This window comes from Nothobranchius furzeri, chromosome 17 (genome assembly GCF_043380555.1).
Source record: "Nothobranchius furzeri strain GRZ-AD chromosome 17, NfurGRZ-RIMD1, whole genome shotgun sequence".
NCBI classification, from domain to species: domain Eukaryota; kingdom Metazoa; phylum Chordata; class Actinopteri; order Cyprinodontiformes; family Nothobranchiidae; genus Nothobranchius; species Nothobranchius furzeri.
The window spans coordinates 53,794,193-53,818,398 of NC_091757.1; the positions used below are offsets into that span (position 1 = coordinate 53,794,193).

A 24,206-nucleotide genomic window follows, 5' to 3' on the forward strand; every position below is an offset into this window, starting at 1 on the left:
CAGAAAGAGAGGGACACTGCTCTGGCGGCTGCATGTTGGAGTAGCTCTGTTGACTAAATGTAAGTTTTGCCTTTTCTCTGACATTTTTTCTTCTAGTTTCTCAAGAAAAACTGTATTTTTTTGGACACTTTACTTTTCTGTTTCTGGTGCTGTGAAGCTTGGAGGATTTTTACTGCTATTTTTTTTAGCTTTCTTCAGTTTTTGAGCATTTGTTATGATGCAAAACCATGGCAACAAGCTGGTTTACAATCGGGAGCAGCTGATTAACATTGGAAAGGCTGAAATAATACCTCAACTGAAGCCACAAATCCCAAATGAGCTAAAACGCAAGAAGCGTGGGTGCAGAGCGGGAGCAAAACGGAGACAGAGAAAGAGGAAATTCAAACCATCTCTTCCATCGATCATAATGGGCAATGTGAGATCACTGGCCAACAAGATGGAGGAACTCCAAGCCCTTTCAAGGACTCAGCCAGAGTTTCGGCTGTTTCGGAACCGCTGGAGGAGATAATGCAGAGAAGAATTCTCCAGAGAATCAAGAAAATGATGGACAACCCTGAGCATTCTCTTCACAAGACTGTCCGACAACGGAAGAGTGTCTTCAGTCAGAGGCTTCTTCAGTTTGGCTGCAACACTGACCGCTACTGGAGATCCTTCCTGCCAACAGCCGTTGTAATATACAACAACTCTTTGATGACTTGATTATTATTATTACTCTGAGCTACTACAGCAATCAATTTCCCTCTGGGATTAATAAAGTATTTTTGAATTGAATTGAATTGAATACCTGAGTTTGTCTGAACATGCCTGGCTGGAATTCATCCAACCAGTCGACATGCCAGACTAACAGGGAGCCGTCTATAGGGTGTATACTGAACAACATGTCTGCCGCTTTATTCCACTCCTCCAGCAGAACGTCCACCTGGTGCTCCACGGCAGCTACAGGAAGCCCCACGTCATCAAGCTCATGGGGGTCGGCTGCTCTGCTTTCATCTTCATCCGAGTTTTCTTCATAATCAAGTTCTGAAAAATAAAACAAACCACCGTAACCTAGCAACACATCGACTGGTAAACTATCACAAAGCAAATTTAGGGGTAAAGTGCTCTCGGACCTTCGGTGGAGAATTCCTTCCTTTGTTCTAAACTGCCTCTGAGCTGCTCCAAAAACACCTCCATGGCTAAAGTGTATTGAAGCTCCTTGTTGTTGAGCCAGTGAACGGTGAACGGACCCCCGGGTTCATCGTCATCCACCGAATTCAGAGAGGAGATGGAGGGCAGTAAAGGAATGTCTGTGAAAATATTAAATAACTAATAACGTGACAGCAAACCTGGGAAATCCAGAAACTGTACATCTGTTGGAATAAAGCAACGTTCATGCATGTAAATGTGGTTTGTAGCCTTCTACAACCAAACAGGAAATATAATAATAAAAAAATAAATAAAAAAAAACAGCAGGAAAATTCAATGGTGCCCAACTGCCCTCTGTCCAGGAACTGTACATCAGCAGGACCAGGAAAAAGGCAGTGAATATTGTCCAAGATGCCAAACATCCTGCACCTACTCTACTGGTTGTGCAGCACCAGGCTAAAGGTCAAAGGTGACAGATCATCTGCTGCTGTGGCCCCCAGACTCTGGAACTCTCTCCCCCTGAGCCTGAGATCAGTGGACTCAGTGGTCTCCTTTAAAAAGCAGCTGAAGACTCACTTGTTCAAGCTGGCTTTTGTATGACCTTCTTCACCTCTCTCTCTTTATTCTGCTCTCCCCACCTATTTCACCTTCCTCAGGATCCACTGATTCCCCTCTTTCCTGTTCACTCTCTCTCTCTTAACATTTTTGAAATCACAATCGTCTATTTTTTGCTCATTTTAAATATATTTTTAAACATTTTCTAAATGCTTTTTATACTTTTACATTTTTTGTTTTTGTGAAGCGCCTCGTGATTTTTATCTTGAGAGGCGCTATAGAAATGATATTTTCTCCTTCTTCTTCTTCTGCTCTCTTCCATCTCCTCCCTTCTGGCAGAAGCTATAGATCGCTGTACACAAAAACTACCAGACACAAGAACAGTTTCTTTCCTTCAGCCTTCACTCCTGAATCTGTAGATTATTTTACCATCCTTTTATTATACTTTTGATACTTATTCAGTATGCTAATGGATATGAGTGTGTGTATGTGTATATGTATGTGTGTATACATATGTATGTGTGTGTATGTGTATGCATATATGCATATGTGTGTGTGTGTAAATGTACATGTGTGTGTGTGTATACATATGTATATGTGTGTGTATGTGTATGCATATATGCATATGTGTGTGTATACATATGTATATGTGTGTCTATGTGTATGCATATATGCATATGTGTGTGTGTATACATATGTATATGTGTGTGAATGTGTATGCATATATGCATATGTGTGTGTGTAAATGTACATGTGTGTGTGTATACATATGTATATGTGTGTGTATGTGTATGCATATATGCATATGTGTGTGTATACATATGTATATGTGTGTGAATGTGTATGCATATATGCATATGTGTGTGTGTAAATGTACATGTGTGTGTATACATATGTATATGTGTGTGTATGTGTATGCATATATGCATATGTGTGTGTATGTGTATGCATATATGCATATGTGTGTGTATACATATGTAAATGTGTGTGAATGTGTATGCATATATGCATATGTGTGTGTGTAAATGTACATGTGTGTGTATACATATGTATATGTGTGTGTATGTGTATGCATATATGCATATGTGTGTGTGTGTAAATGTACATGTGTGTGTGTGTGTATACATATGTATATGTGTGTGTATGTGTATGCATATATGTATATGTGTGTGTGTATACATATGTATATGTGTGTGTATGTGTATACATATATGCATGTGTGTGTGCGTGTGTAAATATACATGTGTGTGTATACATATATTTATGTGTGTGTATGTGTATGCATATATGCATATGTGTGTGTGTGTAAATGTACATGTGTGTATATACATATGTTTATGTGTGTGTATGTGTATACATATATGCATGTGTGTGTGTGTGTGTAAATGTACATGTGTGTGGGTATACATATGTATATGTGTGTGTATGTGTATGCATATATGTATATGTGTGTGTATGTGTATGCATATATGCATATGTGTGTGTGTGTAAATGTACATGTGTGTGTATACATATGTTTATGTGTGTGTATGTGTATGCATATATGCATATGTGTGTGTGTGTAAATGTACATGTGTGTGTATACATATGTTTATGTGTGTGTATGTGTATGCATATATGTATATGTGTGTAAATGTACATGTGTGTGTGTATATATGTTCTTATCGTTTTTTTAATGTATTTTTATTCTCATTTATTGTAGTTGTTGCATGTTTTAGAGAGCGAACATCTACCGAAGCTAAATTCCTTGTAAATGTAACTTTACTTGGCCAATAAATCTGAAATCTGAAAAAAAAATCTGAATCTGAACAGTTAAAGCATACAAATGCAACCCTTAAGACTTCTTCAGCCTCGAGGCTGAAACAATCTACGAGGTCTTGTACCGATTTCAGGTCAAATTAAGCCGCCTCGCACAAAACAGACCGTAACAAAAACAAAACGCTCACAGCTACTCTGAGCAGCCCGGAGCACAGCGGTTCAGTGGGACGTTAAATAAATCAAGCAATCTAAAAAATTAACTCTGTTTTCTGTGATGAGAAGCACTGGGGTGAAGCACTCTGACCTCCAGCTGACTTTATTCATGCAGAGTCAGAATAATTTGATTTACTGTGTTCGCTTGTTTGGTTCTTTTAAAGAAATCTAGTAGCTTTAAACGTGTCAGAAAGCAAAGATCTCTTAAACGAGAGCCAGGTGGTAGTTTGTTTGAGTCCGACCTGTGGCGGGGTTGATGCTGGCAGCTATATGGAAGTGGCAGAGAGCGTTAGCGTGGGGTGAGCTGCTGCTGCTGCTCCTCCGGTGGTTATAGTGTTGGTTCTGATGGTGAAGCAGGCAGCCGGTCACCGAGGGCTGGGGAACATCCCGATTGTAGGAGAAATGCCAGGATTCTTGAAAGCAGAACTGCTGAGGAAAAAAAAGATGATCAGCCCCACAGCTGTTTAGAGGTCATTTACCATCGATAAATGCATGAATGAACCACACCGGGTCTTAAACATGGTACGGGTCTTTTCCCGAATCAACACTCCTTTCAGGTTGCGAATAGGAAGAATTACCTCCAGTTAGGGTTGTCACGGTAACCGGTGTAGCGGTAAATCCCGGTAAAAAAGTTGACAATAATAATAACCGTCTTGTTTTTAAAATACTATATTATCTCGGTGGATTACCGTGGCTGCGGTGTAGGCGCGGTGACCCTTACCAGCCACCGTATCGTCTGCTGAAGTTGCCGGCGGCACATGCGCATTTTGTTGTTTACAACCAAAACTTTCTTGAAGCTAAAGCTGAAATAATGGCCAAAGGAGGAGACGGCAGCACTCGGGACATTTATTATCCCTCAAAGAAGACAAAGTCGGAAGTACGGGCATTTTTTGGATATTTGAAGAATGCCGAGGGAGTTTATAGAAGACGGCCATCCTGTTTGCAGCACGTGCAGAAAAAGTGTCTGTGAAAGGCAGCAACGCTTCAAATCTCATGACATATCTGCGTGACCATCACCCACAACCCTACAGTCAACGCAAGGCAAGCTAACGTTAGCGTTTTAGCTAAAATGTGTGATCCGAGGATTTGGGTTGAGGGAGAATGCAACGAGCGGCTATAAAAAGCAGCCGCAGCGCCGCTACCTGCATATAAACCGTGTCGCGGACACCCCCATGTTGAAATGACGCTACGCATTACGGGGCTCCCAGGGGCAGATAAGAGTTGGTCTCTCTCCGAGAATAATTATGAATTTAACAATGATTACTGCCTGATGACATTTTCCCACATCTGCAAAGCTCACTGGAAGGACACAAACCGAGGACGATATTTTCCTGATATAGGGTTTATTACTCAAGTAAGGGTAAAAAAGTATCTGAGTAGAAGGCTACTTGAGTCATCTGATCTAATATTTTTAAAATGATGACATCAAACAGACAAAAAATAAGAAGTTATGGGCAAATATTGGTATTTTAAAGACTAAAGGGGAAAAATGTAAACAAATAAACAACATATTTACAAAATAACACATTTTAGGCAGAATTTAGACACAAACTGAGGACAATATTTCCTGATATACAGGGTTTATTTAATTGTCTGAAAAAGTAACACGTTAAAAATTTATTTCACAGTTTTCATTGGTACACTCAATCCAATTGTGTTTCACACATTTGGATTTTACCGGAATGTTTCATCTATCTTGTAATTTCCATTTTGTATTTTGTAATTTGAATTTCTTTTATTGTTGATTTATTCAGTATAATTACTTACAACTGTACCATGTTCAGCGCTTTGGGCTTCCTGACAGGGTTGCGGAAGGCGCTTTATAAATAAAGCTTTGATTGATTGATTGATTGATTGATTGATTGATAGATAAAAAAAAAATACCGCGATAATACCGAAAACCGTGAGGTTACATTTTCACACCGCGACGACCCTACTTCCAGTTTAACTCCACCTGAACCATCCGGCTTGTTCTGATTTGTAATGAATAATTCCACACAGGAACTCTTTCAGACGATGCTCAAGGCACAAACAAACAACAAACAAATTTGCATACCTACATTTCCTGTACTCGAATCTGCCGTGGGCGATTTAAGAACCAGTGAGATCCCTGATTATATTAAATGTCCAAAACAAAATGTGTGTGTTCGTGTTGTTCTGGGAGCCTCGAGCGGTTAAACTGTCAGCTACAATCTGCATCACTGAGAAGAGGAGGCGACAGGAATCTAGATGTGGACTTGCCTTCATCACAACACAAAAACACAATTAAGGGATAAATTATAAACGAAAGATGTTGCGAAAACGCAGGAAGAAATCTAACGTTCTTTTATTATTTTTTCTCGTTACCTTTCGCAGTTTTTGTTCTTTCTTCCATTTATTTCCAAAGTTTAGAAACTATTTTTTACAAATAATAATCAAATATTTATCAACATCTATATAATAATACATTTATCTAGACAAAAACATCACGTACTTCTTGTTGCGTCTTCCCATCGCAGGTGCTTTTCGAAAAGGAGCTGCCGCTTTTGACGTTTTCATCATCAGACGCGTGGTTGTCACGGTAACCAGAGATCAGGGTGTCACCTGGCAACAGCGTCTCTGCCCACAGTCGACAAACGCTGTCCTTACAGCAGGTGAGGAGAACGTTACAGACGGCGCCTCTTTAGGGGAAGGAGACAAAAAAAGGGTATAATGTGGTGGACTAGAGAGTAAAAAGAACATTCAGTCTTTCTGAAGGTGAATCAGGATGAAATAAGGAGGGGCAAGGAGTTGTATTAAAGCTCAAAATCCAAAACGTACCAATGCGGATACAAGGATGCATCTAAATATGTAAATATTCACTTCAGAAGGAAATAAGGTTGAAATCAGTAGAAAAGTTTTATTGATGCATCTAATCACGGATGAGCACTCAAAGGCATCTTAACCCACAGCGTGGCGTCTAATAGCTTCAAAAATGAAACAGGGATTAGGGACGGTCTCAGATGGCTTCATGTATTAGTCCAACAGCATTTTAATGTTTTTATTATTTCGCCAAGGTAACAAGATTTCTGTTTGAATTCATTTTCTAAATTAAATCTGCTGCAAATTTATAAGATAAATGGAGAAATGACACCCCTCAGAGCACTGAACTAGTTAATAAGGAGGGGTGCCTTTGACATCTGAATAGATTCGGTACTAATTGCCGGTACCTAGGAATCGATACCGGTACTTAATAGAGCTGAGGAAAATAATCAAATAATCGATGCATCGGGATGCGGACATAAAACGATTCTGCATCGTAGAAGAGTACGCCATAATCGATTATAGTGGAATGTAGTTTTGTTTTTTTAACGGCGGCACCAGCGCAGATCCAAATCTGTCAGAGTGAGCGTCCTCCACATTTACCTCCGCCTTAATGTGGTACTGCAGGGCTGAGCGCTAGAGTTGTCACCCGAGACCAAACCGGAACCGAATCAGCCCGACCGGTTCTGTTGGATTTGGGCCGTGAATTATGTTAATTGAGCGGTTGTCGTGAGGCGCGCTCCGCTCGCTCGATCAGCGACAGAGAGAGAGAGACACTGTCTGCTCAGAGAGACGATCGGAGGACGCTCCTCCAAACACGCGTTATTATTTTCATAATTTAATTATTATTTCTCCTGGAAGCGCTCAGTCAGACTGCTTGTTGTAATGTAGGGAGATCTGGTCTTGGGGAGGGGGCGGGGTCAGTGACAGCGGCTGCAGCGTGATCGTCTGTCTCTTTTATTTAGGGACACGGAGAAGTTAAAAGGAGAGAGAAATAGAAGTTCTTGTTCCACTTTATTATTTTGTGTCATGAAGATAAACTGATGTTAAACTCATCTTAAAGAGAAACTGGGAGGAAGCTTTGGTTCATTTTAAGTTACAGGAGGTCTGTCTCCTATCTGCTCCTCCAGAGACAGCATGGACACGAGGGTTACAGGGTGAGGGTCCCACAGGACAGGTTAGTGGAAAGGTTTGTAGTTAGCTGGTTAGTGAAGGAGATCCATCAGCTGGGTAATTTAATCCTAATCCAGCCCACAGCCTTCTGCTGGTGTTATTATCAGAAAGAATAAAACACACATCTTAAATATTATTGGAAGTGTAGAATTTGTTTTGTGTTTTATTATTTTCTGCATCAAACTGAACTTGATTAATTCTCCAACATTTCAGAAACGAACCGCTGGGTTCAAATAAAATAACAAACTAAGTCAAACATTTCATTTGGTGTTATTTCTGACATCCTTGAACTGTGGCATAAATATTTGACTCTAGAGCTGCTCAGAGACATGAAACACTCATATATGAACCCATTATGGATTTTATTATTACATTATGTGTCCTGTAGGTTTTCAGTACTTTTTTAGATTTTGTGAGTTTTTGCAAAGCGTGTTTTTCTCAGCCTGAGGCGTGGTGTTGAACCAGGAAACAGATGTTTTACTTTGTTAAATCTTCTTAAATGTTTAAAATGTTTTGTCCTAACCTGTTGTGAATGGAGGGATTTTGAGGGATGGCAGGTTGTGTCAATTACGTTTTTGATAAAAAAAATAAAAAGCAGTTATCTGACATCTTCTATTTATCGATGAAAACAAATCAATATGAAATAATCGTGATGCATCGGGATATCGAATCGAATTGAATCGTTGACCCAATAATCGTAATCGAATCGAATCGGGAGACAAGTGAAGATTCACACCTCTAGTACTTAATGGTACCAATTTTAGATAGTTTTGAGTGTTTCATATTTTAATTCTCCTTTATAATAAAATATATATTTTTCTCAGTATATAACCATATTTGATAAATATCACAATAAATAACATACAACTGTTTGTATTTTAACATCGTCCTTGTAGTTTTATAAGCTGATAATTAAACTGAAGCAAACATCTTTACTGTGAACTAAATTTACTGTGTATCTTCATTCCTTTTGCCGTCCTTTTTCATTTGATTTTTCCTACTGGGAAGTTAGAATTTCCGAGGAGAAAGCGAACGCACCACTAGCTGATAACAATGGTGGCAATGGAAGCTAACTTATCAAGCTAACGTTATCTTAAACAGTTTATTTAGCTGCTGGAGCTGATTAAAACGATGATGCCTCACACTTAGATCGTTGTCGCTGGTTTCATCTTCACCCAATCACCCGTCGCATTTAGTAAAGTGAAGCCAAACTTTAGAGCGCGCTCATGTTCTTCTAGTCTGAAATTCGGAGTTCCGAGGAGAAAGCGAACGCACCATTAGCGGAAAGGAAGCTAACATATCAAGCTAACGTTATCTTAAACATTTTATTTACCTACCGGAGCAGATTAAGATGAGGATGTCTCACTTAGATCGTTGTCGCTGGTTTCATCATCACCCAGTTACCCATCACATTTAGTGAAGTGGACCCAAGCTTTAGCGTGCGTTCTTTCTACCATGCTGCTCTGTTTACAACTCGCTCGCAGCGACCGACGACATAACGCTCTTGCGCATGCGCAGCTGTCTAGGCAAGTTCTCGTTATGAAGGACGGGTACCGAAACGAGGCACCGTTTGAAATGACGTGAATCGGTGCTCAGTCGGTACTGTGGAATTCGGTCGGTACCTTAAAAAGTACCGAATTCGGTACCCAACGCTACTAGTTAATATAAAATATTACAATATGTGGTTGAATAAAATTCTGTAAAAGACTAAAGAATGTCTCTGAGGAACACAGCTACCAGCTTTTCACTTCTGCAGAAAAAAAACGACACAAGAAAGGACAACGTCCACGGCTGTTGAGGTGGCGGTTTGACCGTTTTCATACCGGGGCATGTACTTGCTAGTCTTCCTCCAAGAGAAGCCGGTGACAGAGCGAGGATGGGCCAAGTAGACAAAGGAGAAGGCCAGATCTCCATGGACGTCCCCGCTGGCATCAGGAGGTGTAAACAGTCTGGCGGCGCACGACTTCCACTTGTTGGTGTTGTACCAGACCTTTATCAGGCAGTCGTCCTGCAAAGAGAAACAGAACTCACATGATTAGAGATTAAATGTCCCTGAATTGATGTTCATAGAGGTTAAAACCCCCTCACCTGTCCAGCAGTGGCAAAGAATTCCCCATCAGGAGAGAATTTCATAAACGTGACTGAAGAGGCAGTCCTGGTAACAGAAGAGATAAAAAAAAAATCAATCAGAAAATAACTTTTCTCTGAATTGGACTGAATTTATAAATAATAGTAATATTTAAGATAAAATCTGTGGAGCATAGACCTAAATACCAAGAATGTAAAATAAATAGAGGAGGTACAGTAGTTTGTTTTATCCTTTATGTCATTTGTAAGAAGAAATATTAATGATAACATAAAACAAGTTAGATTCATCAGGTGAAGAAGATTTACTTTGGTAGTTCCTACCTGCACTGCCAGATGCTCTTCCAGGTAGAATCAGAGTCTCGTGTGGTCCGCCTTCCCCGTTCTTCAGCTTCATCTGTTCCACCATCATCATTAGACCACAACTGGAGGCTAGTAGAGCCTGTTAACAGAGTATTACCTGCAAACACACACAAATACACACATGAATCTGTCTCGTGAAACATTTCAAACCTAAATCTGTAACACGTTTGAGCGAAGACGGAGGTACCTGTGGGGTGCCAGGCCAGGTTTCGTACCATGGACTCCAAAACAAACTGACCAGTCTTCTGCCATTGGCATTTCAATTTCTGTAAGAAATGTGATGTAAAAGTGACTCAATAAATCAAATCACTTTAAAGGTGCAATTTGTAAGAATGACATCCTGTGGTCGAATTAGGTAACTGCAGTTCACTCTCCTAAGTGATAAAAGTCCCTTTCTCGCTGTCGTTTCATGATTTCACAGCTGTTGCCAGTTACGGGGGATCAACACCAGAAAATCATAAATGAAAAGCCAACACAACACATAGTATGTTGATAATCAATCAATCAAAGATACTTGATTAATCCCAGAGGGAAATTAGAGTTTCAGTACACACAATTCAGAGATCAGACATACATGGGCAAGACACATGACAAGAATTGGTGACTGTGGTCAGTCGCAACCCTGAGTCGCGCTACCTTAATAGAGAAAAGAGGGTTACATGAGGATTGGTTCAGGTGGAGGGAAAAAAAGGCACTTCAGAGTTACCCTCCACCAGGAGGGCAGCTTTGCTCTGCAAAAAAAAACACCTCAGATATGCAACAGACTTCAGACAACACAACATAAGTGTCCACTAGGTGGGGTGGTGGGTTGGGACTATCCCCACTTCAGTTCCTGCAGCCACGATAAGCAGCGCATGTCACCTCAGTGTGGATAGGGGAGGAGCATTGAGGGTTGGAGGGTTGCAGTGACCCTGGAACATTTCAGCGGCCTTCCCGCTGTCCCGCCCAGGCTGGGAAAGCAGACAGAGTTGAGTTGCCATAGCGACGGCACATTCCACTTATCTTCTGAGGGGGGAGTTTTCGTTGGAGCCTTGCAGGCTCAAGGACGCCAGATTCCGATTAGAAATTATTTTGGGGCCAGACTGAGATAATGGTCCTCAACCTCTCAAAATCCCAATAATGGACATTAATCTATCCCAATCTGTGCTGATTCGTCCACTCTATCCTTGATGGCATCCATCTTTTGTGCCAAAGAATATATCTCCGCCAAAGTCCCAAGCTTACGATTCATCTCAGCAATTACGTGAGTCTGTGAATTCACAGCGTGGTGCAATCCATCTCTGAGCTCCGGGAGCAGGCCAATGTTCCTCGACAGCTCGTAAATTTTCCGGTAAGCCAGGTAGTCTCCAAGGCCAATGAGCAGGAAACCCGACACCAACACCACAAATATCCACACGTCTTCAGAGTCCTCTACAGACAGCTGAGATAAACAAATCAAGTTCCACTGTTTCCAGGAGTCCATGGCGTGTCCAACTGGGTCTGTCCATGGAGGGGCATCCGGGAGCCCCTTCTCCCGTTCTCATTGTTGAAAACATTTTATCAATCGCGTTGAGAGACCAACTGACGTGATCCATTTTAGTGAATTTCAGTTTCCAGAAAAATGCAGAAGCAGCCGTGCACCCAGCACATAGAGACAGACAAAGGGCCTTGAGGATAAGATATGGAGGAGAGGAGGAAAAAAGTGTCTGCACCCTCCAAGAGCCGGAAGAAAAGCGATGTAGATAATCAACCAATATTTGTCCTTAGAAACGCCGATCTAAAGTCAGGCACATCTCCGGGCAGCCCAGTGCAGTTGCAATATTTTATTTAAATGTATTTTTACATTCCCTAAGAACATCTGCATAACAAATACTCCAAATGAACTTTATTTAAGTGTCTGACTTAAACACTGGTCAGTGCACAAAGTTAATATTTAACATTTAAATTCAGAGTTCAAAAGCTGATTCGGTTTCAGAAATTTTGTGCATCAACTGATGTTATTAGTGAAATTTTAGCATGAAAATAAGGTGGAAAACATCTAGATACGGAACATGTCTTCTACATATCGGCATCGGTAACTGCAATAGAAAAAACAATATCGGTGGACCTCTTAAATTAACTCATTCACTGCCAATGACGCCATATTAGATGCCATGTTTCCTTCTACGGGAGTCCGTGAGGACAAAATGCATTTACTGATTTGTAACAAAGTTGCAAAACTTTCATCATTGTTAAATGTTGTTGTTGTTTTACACATTTATCTCTTCACTTGTTGCCAGTGATGAAAGGGAGTCTGATGTGCTTGTTATTTTGCTAAAGTTTGCACTTCCCAGAGCTTTTTGACCCTAATAGGCATCCCTTGGTAAGGTCTTACTCCAACACAAAAATACTGCTTGCTTGCAACAATTTAGGCATCTACTGCCCCCTATTGGCAGGGAAAATACACACTATCACTTTAATGGCATTTAAAATCAAACTTTACTAGCAGTAAATTCTCTACCAAAACATTCTCAAGTAACACAGAAATGAGGTTGTCGTCGTCGTCTTCCTCCGCTTATCCGGGTCCGGGTCGCGGGGGCAGCATCCCAACTAGGGAGCTCCAGACCGTCCTCTCCCCGGCCACCTCCACCAGCTCCTCCGGCAGGACCCCAAGGCGTTCCCGGACCAGATTGGAGATGTAACCTCTCCAACGTGTCCTGGGTCGACCCGGGGGCCTCCTGCCGGCAGGACATGCCCGAAACACCTCCCCAGGGAGGCATCCAGGAGGCATCCTGACCAGATGCCCAAACCACCTCAACTGACTCCTTTCGATCTGGAGGAGCAGCGGTTCTACTCCGAGTCCCTCCCGAATGTCTGAGCTCCTCACCCTATCTCTAAGGCTGAGCCCGGCCACCCTACGGAGGAAACTCATTTCGGCCGCTTGTATCCGCGACCTCGTTCTTTCGGTCGTTACCCAAAGCTCATGACCATAGGTGAGGATTGGGACGTAGATCGACCGGTAAATCGAGAGCCTGGCTTTCTGGCTCAGCTCCCTCTTCACCACAACAGATCGGCTCAGCGTCCGCATCACTGCAGACGCCGAACCAATCCGCCTGTTGATCTCCCGATCCCTCCTACCCTCACTCGTGAACAAGACCCTGAGATACTTAAACTCCTCCACTTGAGGTAGGACCTCAGAAATGTATTTATTAAAATAGAAGATAAACGGAACCTGCCGCATCAATACTTTGGTTTTCTCAGCTGCTTTGCTGCTGTTACACCAACACTTCTCCACTGAGGGACAATAAAGGAATTTTCTATCCTATATTAAGATTGCACAACAGCTGCTTTCATGCGAGTCACATGTGATTACACCACAAGTTGACCGACTGTGGTCAGGAAAGTTGAAGTTTTAAAAGTTTTCAAGGCTGCTTAGTCTAACAACAGACTTCACCATAAAGAACCATTAAACATTACTGCAATAACTGATGACTTTAACTTTAACTGTAGCTCTCTTGATATTTTTATAGGAGTAATGTGGATAATCTCAGTGCAAACACCAGTAGACCGTTAAACGTAAGAAAACATGAAGCTACTTACCGACACGGATGTTTCCTTTAGATCTGAGAGCTGAACAGGCTCAAACACACAGACGATGCTTCCATAGGAAGCTGCAATCTGTCATAACGAAGACAAAAATCAGACGCATCAGGACGTTTCTAAAATAGGAAAACCCAAATCCTATGTCAGTGAAGTAAGTCATCGTAATCCTTTCGTAAAATAAAAATTAAAGGTGATAAAATGCTAATTTAGCCAAATAATGACATTTGTAAAAACCAAACACATTTACACCCTTTAACATTAATGCATGCACAGAGAATCCACAAAAATACCTACGGTAAAAAAATACCAACCATGCTTTAAACGAGGTCATTAATTAGCTGAACACTGAAAGAGCGAATCACATGCAGACGTCACGCGTGTACGATAAATACACAAAGGTTCATGTGTTCAAGCACAATCACACAGAAATCCTACCAGACAAACATCTGCTCAAAGAAAACGTTGTTCTTTGATTAGGGTCGACTATTTGAATTTGAACACTTAACAACATTTTACATGCAAGTTAAGCTTCAAAAATTGACTTTTTCTGTTTTTTCAGTGTATCAGAAAGCATAAAATTATTAATAAAACTTTTATTTCCTTCTCTGTGATTGAATAATTCTTTTGATTTGATTTTTACTTTAATAAATTGACCGCTTTAGTCATTTATTATACAAAAAATGAATTTAGAAAACTGATTTTAAAGCAAGAGGTTATCGGTATTTACAAAAACACAACCCTAAAGAGCAAACCCCCCGGGACATGAAGTGATTTCACTGCAAATACCGCAGCCGAGCAGAGAGCAGCAGCGTGGAGGTGCACAGCGTGCCGACTGAGCATTCCTAAGTAGATGCTGGTCCACGCTGGAGGCTTGTGAGGAACTTCTGACCCAAGAGAATAGGATTAAACATCACGAGGGAGCCGTTTAGGGGCGGCTGGGCACTTTTCCTTCATTTAAACCACAGCAGGCCTGTCTGCTGCTTAAACAGCTGCACACCATTACTAAAACAGGAAATCTGCTTTTGTGATCTTCATTATGCTCAGTAAATGTTGTAATCCTGGATTTCTCGTCCATAACGAACAGGGAGTGTGAAATTTTGTGAATGCAGTAATAATGAAAGTGAACTTTTTATTAAGGAGGTGGGTGTGGAATGGTAAATGGTCTGTATTTGATATAGCGCCTTCTAGAGTCCTGGAACCCCCCAAGGCGCTTTACAACACACTCAGTCATTCACCCATTCACACACTGGTGGGGATGAGCTACGATGTAGCCACAGCTGCCCTGGGGCGCACTGACAGAGGCGAGGCTGCCGAGCACTGGCGCCACCGGTCCCAATCACCCGTTACATTTAGTAAAGTGAAGCCAAACTTTAGTGCGCGTTCATGTTCTTCTAGTCAGAAATTCGGAGTTCCGAGGAGAAAGCGAACGCACCATTAGCGAAACGGAAGCTAACATATCAAGCTAACGTTATCTTAAACAGTTTATTTAACTACCGGAGCAGATTGAGATGAGGATGTCTCACTTAGATCGTTGTCGCTGGTTTCATCATCACCCAGTTACCCATCACATTTAGTGAAGTGGACCCAAGCTTTAGCGTGCGTTCTTTCTACCATGCTGCTCTGTTTACAACTCACTCGCAGGGACCGACGACATGACGCTCTTGCGCATGCGCAGCTGTCTAGGCAAGTTCTCGTTATGAAGGACAGGTACCGAAACGAGGCACCGTTTCAAATGACGTGAATCAGTGCTCAGTCGGTACTATGGAATTCGGTCGGTACCTTAAAAAGTACTGAATTCGGTACCGATCTCTAGGTAGAAGACTGTTTTCATGTTCAGCCTGCATGTTAAACTCAGTGGCCAATCGTATTTTAAAAAGTAATACAAATACATTTACTTCCTTGCAATAAATAATGCTACAGTAATAGGAATCCTGCAATATTTTCACTCAGCACACAACTGTCCTGCAAACAGGTTTTTATGTAAAAACACACATTTTTTTGGACACAGCTGAAACGGTTTTTGTAAATTTTAGGATTTTTTTAACAAAGAAATATCGAACAAACAGAAAATGTGCTTTTTTTGGTGCAACACAAAACAAAACAAAATCAACATCCATCTCTGAGAACCCCTTACCTGTCCACCGTGTGGTGAGCAGCTGACACAACCCACCTGGATGTTACCATGCTTGGCCCCTGGGATGATCTGCAACCGTTCAAAGTTACTGCCCAAAATCACCACATCACAGCCTGAAGCGTAGGCCTATCACAGAAACGCAGAGGCAGCAGGATAATAATAATGCATTGAACTTATATAGCGCTTTTCTAGACACCCAAAGATGCTTTCACACACTCTCACATTCACACACTGCTGGTGATGGTAAGCTACTTGTAGCCACAGCCGCCCTGGGGAGGTCTGACAAAGGCGAGGCTGCCATTTGGTGCCGTCGGCCCCTCTGACCACCACTAACACAGGCAAGTTGGTTGAAGTGTCTTGCCCAAGGACACAACAGCAGGATACCCCTGGCGGGAGCTGGAATCAAACCCATGACCCTCCGATCATGAGGCAACCCGCTCTACCACCTGAGCTACTGCTGCCTCAAGGATAGGATGAGAGAGGACAGAAACACTCAGACACACCCAGAGAGAACTGCATTAAGGGTCACTAAACCTACACTTGTCCTGAAGCTAGTTTCAGCAATTCAGACATGCAAGCAGATGACAGATCAGATGTATCTGCTCTATTTCTGTCATTCTCAAAAGGAGATTCTCACATGAGCTGTGATTCAACGTGACCGGGCTGCGTTCAAGAGTAAAACGGGCATGAGGAGTAAGCATTTCTCAGAGTTTTCCAGAGATCTTACCAACCAACACTATGATCCTCTGACAGTTTAGACCAGGGGTGTCAAATATGCGGCCCGCGGGCCGAATCCGGCCCGCAAGCGGGTTAAATCCGGCCCGCGAGATGGTTGTGTAAACTTTATTTTCATACTTTACAATGTAGAGTTAAAATAAACTTATCTTTGTGAGCAAGTTTTCTCTGTAATGAGTATAAATAAAACAAAGCTGCGCTCAAGGCTCACACAAGAACTTGAATCCCATCCTGAAGTTGGCCGCCACTCAGGATGTGACTTCTGATGTTGATGTGCTGGTGAAAGCTAAAAGATGTTAAGTAAAATGAGTCAAATATACTTTAAGTGCTGCATGAAACTGATCTAGCCATGTGATCTGTAAGCTCTTTGAATCACTAAGGAATGTTTTTATTTGTTGATTTTTTTATTTTTTTCAAATTTTCAAGTACACTTCAGGTGTTGTACTTGTTCTACACTGTCCTCAGGTTCCAGCCTTGTTTTATATTGATTGTATTAAAACAAAGAAAACAATCTGAAGTATTTTTTTAATTTACCGGTCCGGCCCACTTGGGACTAGATTTCCCTCAATGTGGCCCCTGAGCTAAAATGAGTTTGACACCCCTGGTTTAGACAGTAAAGAACATATATTTTTTTACTGTCCGCAATTAATACAGGTAATAAAAATCAATCCAGGTGGCCACCCCTGAAGAATCAGGGGAGCTAGATTGCCCAGGGGGAAATATTTCCAGAATTCCACTTGTCTTACCGTGAAAGGCACGTCGTTGACATTCCCGACAGAGAAACAGTTGTCCCCAGGGTTGACAGCCCCTGTGAGGACCTGATGGAGATTCATGACTCCTGTCGATAGTCGAAGCGCGTTTCTTCCACCACTTTCCTTTTTTTTTTTTTTCAGAAATCGCTCCCGTTCCAGGGGAGAGTCACGGTACACCGTTGGAGGGATGAATTCATTGTTTGGAGCGCGTAAGTTCACGTCAACATCTCTGCAGATCTGCTTTTGGGAAAAGATGGAAATGCAGAATTAGTTGCAAGAATCAAGATTACAGTCACATATAGGTAAAAAATATATGATCACACCCCATCCTCATTTGCATAAACAAGTATATCCTAATATATGTGCACAAGAGAAGTGGGTTCACACTTGTCACAATCTGCATGGAAACATTTTACTCATATCAATATACGCTTGTATGAAATAAAAAAATAAAATCACTAAAAATAAGTATTGGATTATTTTTAGCCAACATCACTGAACAATTCTTAATAGCATCAAAGCCATCGATTCTCTTGAATGGGTTCTCATTACAAACTGTCAGCTGTTTTAGAGGTTATAATTAAAAGGTGTCTCTTTTCAAAAATGCATGCACACAGCTTGATTACAGACAAGCAGGTCAGTAAATGCATGAAGGCGAGTAACCTCCAGAATATGCAGGAGGAAAATATGAATTGAGGCTTTAGTAGGACTTTGTTAAGTACCCTTTACAAAGTGATGTTGATGATATGAACATGAAACGTTATCTCAGCAAGCAAGGATTGTTAGCGGTCATCACAAACCGCTTCAATGCATATCTGCTGTGCAAAAGTCTCTGTTATTGTGATCTTGCTTAATAAGTTATTTCTATTGAGTGTTTGCTGCCTTTTCACTCATTTTCAGTCAATATCTGAACAAGTTTTTTTTTAGTTAAAGTCACTTAACTTTGTCCAATGAAGTATTCAGTCATAAATAAAGAAAACTGAACTGATTAATCTGTTATTATACAAAATAAAACGAGCAAAATAATCATTTAAATGGACTTTTGGGGGATTCTGTTACAGAACTATGTCACAAAGAGGTTTTTTCCTACTTTTAGATGAATCCGTTAAAGATTTGAAATGCTTAATTTCCAGCTGAAACCTTGACATATAATAAAATATCAAAGATGATAGACCACATGAGTCATGATTTTGCTCCTATTTAAAAACTTTATTTTTTTTCTTTCAGAAACTGTTCTTCTGCAGAAGATATACGGTTTCAGGACCAGAAACCAGTTTTCTTATCTAAAAAAAATCGGAGATGTCCCACCCTGAAACAGTTAAATGCAAAAAGTGGTTTTGGGACAAAAGAGAACCAAAACAAAACAAGGGAGAGGCAGACAGGCCTCACCTGTCCAGAATACACCTTACTACATTACATCCAACCCGGTTAGACCACGTTATAAAGTGACAGCAACATCGTTTATCACTCAATCACCTTTCTCACTATTTCAAAGAAACCACCACTCGAGCAAAAACAACAACAATGCAAATCCGCATCACATGTTTAACACCAAACGACGCACTTTGAGTCCAAGCAAAAACTGGGATTAGTTGTAAAAGTCGATTTCGTCGTTACTAAATAACCACGTACCCTAGAAGAGTCCAGCGAAGGCCTTGTTTCGTTTTTATAACTACTGTTACAGATAATGAAAGAATGGTAAACTTAAATTTCCTGTGTTGTGGCAACTCACGTAACGTTTCACAAGCTAGCTTACCAAGACTGACGCCACAGATTAGCTATCAATCGGTTACAAAACTAGAAGATGAAAGAAGATAAAATATCTTACTGGTTTGAAGCAGTAATTTAATACCACCTTGAGTGTGCCTTTAGGAGTTTATGATGCTAACTTAGCTGCCAAGTTCGGCTATCGTCCTCTGGTGTGTGTAGACACATCGACACCGCCAGTCAAATGACCTACCTACGTTGCGTAGTTGCTCCGTGTCATATCCGTCAGCAGCTATCCCTACCAGCTGTTGTCTTCGATGAACAATAAAACACCCAAACGATACAGTTTTAGTATTCTCGGTTAGCTGCGTTAGCTGGAGCTAGCTTCTCTTTTAGCGAGCTTCTTGGTCTCAACGCGAGCTTTCGGTGACTTCTGACAGCTTTTACTGGTGGATGATTTCCGTTTGCCAAAACCAGTAAATATTTACTTGTCAAAATGCTAAGAACGAGTCACCTCCTCGCCAAGGTTAACTAATAAAAGGCTCCTTCAGAGGAAGGTTTTCCTTATGTTGAAGATGTCATGATAAGGATGGCAACGGCGCAATGCATTGTGGTTCTTGTAGTTTCGTTACGACTGCCGAGCTTTAACGCGCTGGACTAAAAACCAAAACAAAAATACGTTTTAACCGGTTTATTGTTCTAGAACTCAACATACTTTATAATATGGGACCTTACCGGTGCAAAAATTACTTATTGGTCCAAAATACTATTATTTCATTAAATATTATTTTTAAATTTTGCAGTGTTTTGTAGTTTATCAATGCAGAAAATGTATTAAAATATTTTAAATAAAGTATGATTTAGAAAATTAAGGGTGAGGATATTAAAGGCTGTTTTTAAGTTTCACCGTAGAAGCACGGAAATGGGTGACTTAAAGGAAAACAAAACGGGAAGTACTGTTTTCTAAAACAGCTAAATTCCCAGCTTCAGAGAGGGGTGTGGTAGAGAAGTTGAGTTATTTGAAGACTTGCAAGAAGAAAAGACACAGTAACTGGGCTGCAGGAGCTTAGAAGAGCTTCACACATGAGATGTTGAACTCTAAGTTGAAACTGTGAAATATGATGACTTTCTTTGCAAGTTTGAAACATTATTTATGCAAAACGAGCACAGATTTAATCCATTACACAGCATGATCTAATTTGTTCAGCTTCTAAAGTAACTCTTTATAAAAACAACAGCCACGAACCACCACCTTAAGGACATTAATGTTAATTAAAGTTTTAATCTCAATGCCAGAAAGGCAATTAGAAATTTTGTTCAAAGAAGGAATTTAATTATGACTAAATTTACAAATGCGGAGTTAAAGATTGTAAAAACAATTGGAACAATCTCCTTGTTGGTACTTGAAAGTGTGGCGCTTATGTTTACTGCATGTTTAATAAACAGAACAGCATAGTCAGGCAGAATTTTAGATTTTAGCAAGGGAAGGTAAATCATGGTGTTGATGGACCTAAACGTTGATGTATTTTTGCTTTTATTTTGTCTGGGACCAAATGTGAAGATGGGTATTTGGTGTTCCTGCATTTATTAAGTATCACCACAAGATGTCACTGTTGCACAATATGCTGCTAATGAACTCCATCTGACCATTTCATAAGACAAAAACTAGATCTGTGAACACATTTTTGTTAACTGATTTTAATCGTGTAAATGTTTATTAAGAATACAATTATAGAGACTAATGTACATGCTTGTGAACATTTATTGGAATATGGCCAAAGTACAACTATTCAGATGTAGTAAAATAACAACTGACCTCAATGTTAGGGCTTTTTCTGATCAAATTTCCAACGTCAAATTAACATTTAGTGGTAATCCAATAGAATGACGAAAATGTGACCGAATAAGAAAGCAACTGAGGATTTGGAGGCTTCAAACTCAGTCTACATATTGTTGAATTAAATGAAATGACATGTTAGTGACAACAGCAAAGACAGGCGACTTATAGTGATGAAGAAACTGTGGACTTCCCAGTCAGAAAGTAGGTCACTGCAGTTTTTCACAGCACTACTGAGCTAAATATCAAATTTATGCATTTTAATACATGTGTGCTAGTTAAATGTAATGTATGTGTGCTAGGTGGGTGGAAACAGACATAATATTTGCACATGCCCACACAGATGAACATAGAAATGTTCCTCCAGTATTTCTCTGCATTGTAAAACATCCACAGAGAATTCAGAAGAGAAATCTTCCACAGAAACAGCACTGGACCGATATATTAGTCAGTACTGTATTTTTGGATGGAGTTTCAATGTTTTTGCTCGCAACATTTTCTTCAGTGCAGATCTCCAAAAAGAAAACAAAAGAATATCTGTTTTTTTTTTGTCCTATAAACTTAGAGCAATAAAGATTGAACCTCTTTATTATGTCCTAAATCAACAACACACTTTAAGTATCAAAATGTATTAAAATTATTGACTGAAACCATCCTTTTTATAGGCTCAGTGAACAATATTTACTCTAATCTCAAGGTGTTAGTGAGGTAAATGTTAAAAGAAGTCCTAACCATGTTTTGTTGTAAATATTAGACATGATGTCTCAAAAAGAGTGTGCAAAGAACACAAAATAGCTCAGATTGTTAAGAAATAGTTCATTTTACTGAGACAGTGTGTAGTTTTTACTGTTAATCTCTGGAAATACTCATCAAAATGTTGTTGTAACGTGATGAAGGAGCTATTCCTCCGAAGGTTAATTAACCTCTCTCCACGGATGCCTCTGACACAGAACTAGTCTGCATGAGACTGCCTCAAGGTCATGCATTCGCTTCTAAAACTGCTTCCTTTGCAGCTCAAGAGAAGAATGAAGATAAAGGACTCTTTCCTTTTAATAAATCAAAAAACTCTATTTTTAATAAAGCTAATCAAAACAAAGTGTTAGTCAATAATATAATGTTGACCAATCTGTGAAATAACAATGTTATGATTAATATGCTTTAATAAGTAATATGACTTTAATCTAGCTGCACTAGACATGCTGACTACACGTAATGTAAACGCACGACACATTGCTGTTACTGATCCAATCAGAACCTTCCTTTCTGAAGCGTGGCATAGTCTCTGTGGTGTTTATAAATCTGCCAACTTTGATTCGACCAGAAATCAAAACATCCAGATTAATAAAACCAGTCCCACGCCGTCTTAGTTCAGTTCACCGCATGCTAAGAGAAGTATCGGACCGGCCACCCGGACTTCCTTTTTAAGCCGAGAACCAACAAGCTGGATAAAATCTGTTGCATTTTACCAACCAAGCAACGGTTCTTTTCAGAATAAAAGCTGAACTCACTGACCCAAAGGGGGTCCACCTGACGCTGTCAACCACCTGTCGCTTTTTTACCTGGAGACAATCCAAAGACTAGTTTGTCGCACTGCCGACGCTGTTTCACCGGCTCCTGTACCAAAAGGGGGGTCAGAGGGCCTGACATTCTGGATCTGTACGGAGGTCTCATCTGAAGGGTATGTGTTGAGCGACAATATGGCGTTGCATGTGTTTATGAAACTCCGATCAAACTCTGATCACAACTAGAAGCAAAACATCACAACATCATTCAGACTTGCTTCTCCGGATACGAGAGTTCTGATTACAACATCACTCACACATACACCATCCATCTCACGTCTCATTACACCAGATCCATCCATCACTTAGAGTAGAGTTAGTCTTGTTTTAAATTGTTTAAACTGTTCAGAAATAAATCATCTTAAACGTTTTAAAGGACTCTGTCTCTTCTCTTGTCTCAGTTAATACAAAGTGTTACATAAGCCCTGCTATAAAAAGTTCCAATCTTCTGGTTAAATAACCCAACGGTCCGTAAGATTGATTTCATATTCACTATGGAATCTTACGTCTCACGGGTCCTTAATTAGAAGTAAATTAACTTCTTTTACATTGTTGAAAAGGAATGAAATGATGCCCAGTCGTTGAAAAATGTTAGCGGCTTCGTAACATATAACCATAAAAGTACGGTCCAAAATACATGGGAACGGGTCTCAGGTCCAACCTCAAAACTCGCACTTCCACAGTTGCGCCCTTCAATTGTGAGAGTACTGACCAGGGGTGCGAGTGTGTTGGGTGTCCTGATTCTCAAGTGCAGGAGTTATCACGCCCCTTCTGCACCCTTGAGCTGTGGTAGGGTATTACCCACAACTCATTGTTGAGAGAGAAAATGCTCAAGTGCTTTTTCTGAAAATTTGTATTTTCCAATGAAAATAGTTCATTTTAGAACAATTAATTGACGCTTTGAAACATTTAGACTAAGAAGCAATGAATGTACATTTATTTCAAATGATAGTTTGATTGTTTTTTGGAAAGTTGTCAATAAAGTTTTATTTTTTAGGCATCACAGCGACCAGCATACCAGCATGCATTGTAGCTGATTACACAATTCTCCGTCTCTCAGTACGGCTATTATCTGCACACTTGTGAACCTCGCACTTTTCTCCAAGTGCACTTTGCTGAAGAACGCAAGGCGCAGTGCCAGTATTGGGATCGGGCCTACGTCTTTGGGCGAGGCTACAAAAGATGCCATGTTTCCTTCTACAGGAACCCGTGAGGACAAAATGCATTTACTGATTTGTAACAAACGGTTAAAAAACATTCACCATTGACACGGTTACAAACACATTTTACACATTTACCTCTTCACTTGCTGCCAGTGATGAAAGGGAGTCTGATGTGCTTGTCATTTTGCTGGAGGTTGCACTCCCAGAGACTTTTGACCCTGATGGCCGTCCACTGATAAGGTCATACTGGAACACAAAAATACTGCTTGCTTGAAATGAGTTTGGTATGTATTGCCCCCTATCGCCAGGGAAAATACACACTGTCACTTAACCATCAGCTGCGCTTCAATTTGAAAATGTATGCACAGGAATGACGTCGTTAGCTGTGGCAATAATAAATATTGCTTTTATGTGCATGCGTTACATGCTTTCTTTTCATTGTTGAACAAGCACATTAAAGAGCAAGTCACCCCCAAATAAATTTTTTTTTGCTGATAAACTAAATAAACGAGTGTCTAATCGTGCTGCAGACATGTGTCGTCAATAATTTGGCACTTCAGTACATCTTAGTTAAAATTTAAATACTCTGCCTCAAACTGGCAGTGTTGTGCCATTGTCAGGTAAAAACTCTGCACTGTATTTTAATTTAAATCTGCCACCACTATTGGCTAAGAGGTATGCTATGATGTAATCTGGTACGTT

At 40.4% G+C, this 24,206-nt stretch overlaps 1 protein-coding gene across 3 annotated transcripts in view; it reads right to left on the reverse strand.

Moving 5' to 3' along the window:
- The window catches only part of LOC107394150 (Dmx-like 1), a 101,248-nt gene extending 81,839 nt beyond the window's left edge, over positions 1-19,409 (reverse strand). For 2 of the 3 annotated variants that reach the window (XM_070546169.1, XM_054731591.2), the window contains exons 1-12: positions 19,196-19,409; positions 17,230-17,472; positions 15,749-15,874; positions 13,612-13,689; positions 10,241-10,319; positions 10,015-10,150; positions 9,694-9,760; positions 9,429-9,613; positions 6,125-6,311; positions 3,894-4,080; positions 1,110-1,286; positions 785-1,020 (exon numbers count right to left, since the gene is read on the reverse strand). In XM_070546169.1, coding sequence (XP_070402270.1) covers positions 785-1,020; positions 1,110-1,286; positions 3,894-4,080; positions 6,125-6,311; positions 9,429-9,613; positions 9,694-9,760; positions 10,015-10,150; positions 10,241-10,319; positions 13,612-13,689; positions 15,749-15,874; positions 17,230-17,316 — 1,545 coding nt within the window. In that variant the 5' untranslated portion in view covers positions 17,317-17,472; positions 19,196-19,409. The remainder of the gene's footprint in view (positions 1-784; positions 1,021-1,109; positions 1,287-3,893; positions 4,081-6,124; positions 6,312-9,428; positions 9,614-9,693; positions 9,761-10,014; positions 10,151-10,240; positions 10,320-13,611; positions 13,690-15,748; positions 15,875-17,229; positions 17,473-19,195) is intronic. The other variant, XM_070546168.1, reaches the window with a different exon arrangement.
- Between the last annotated feature and the right edge of the window lie 4,797 nt (positions 19,410-24,206).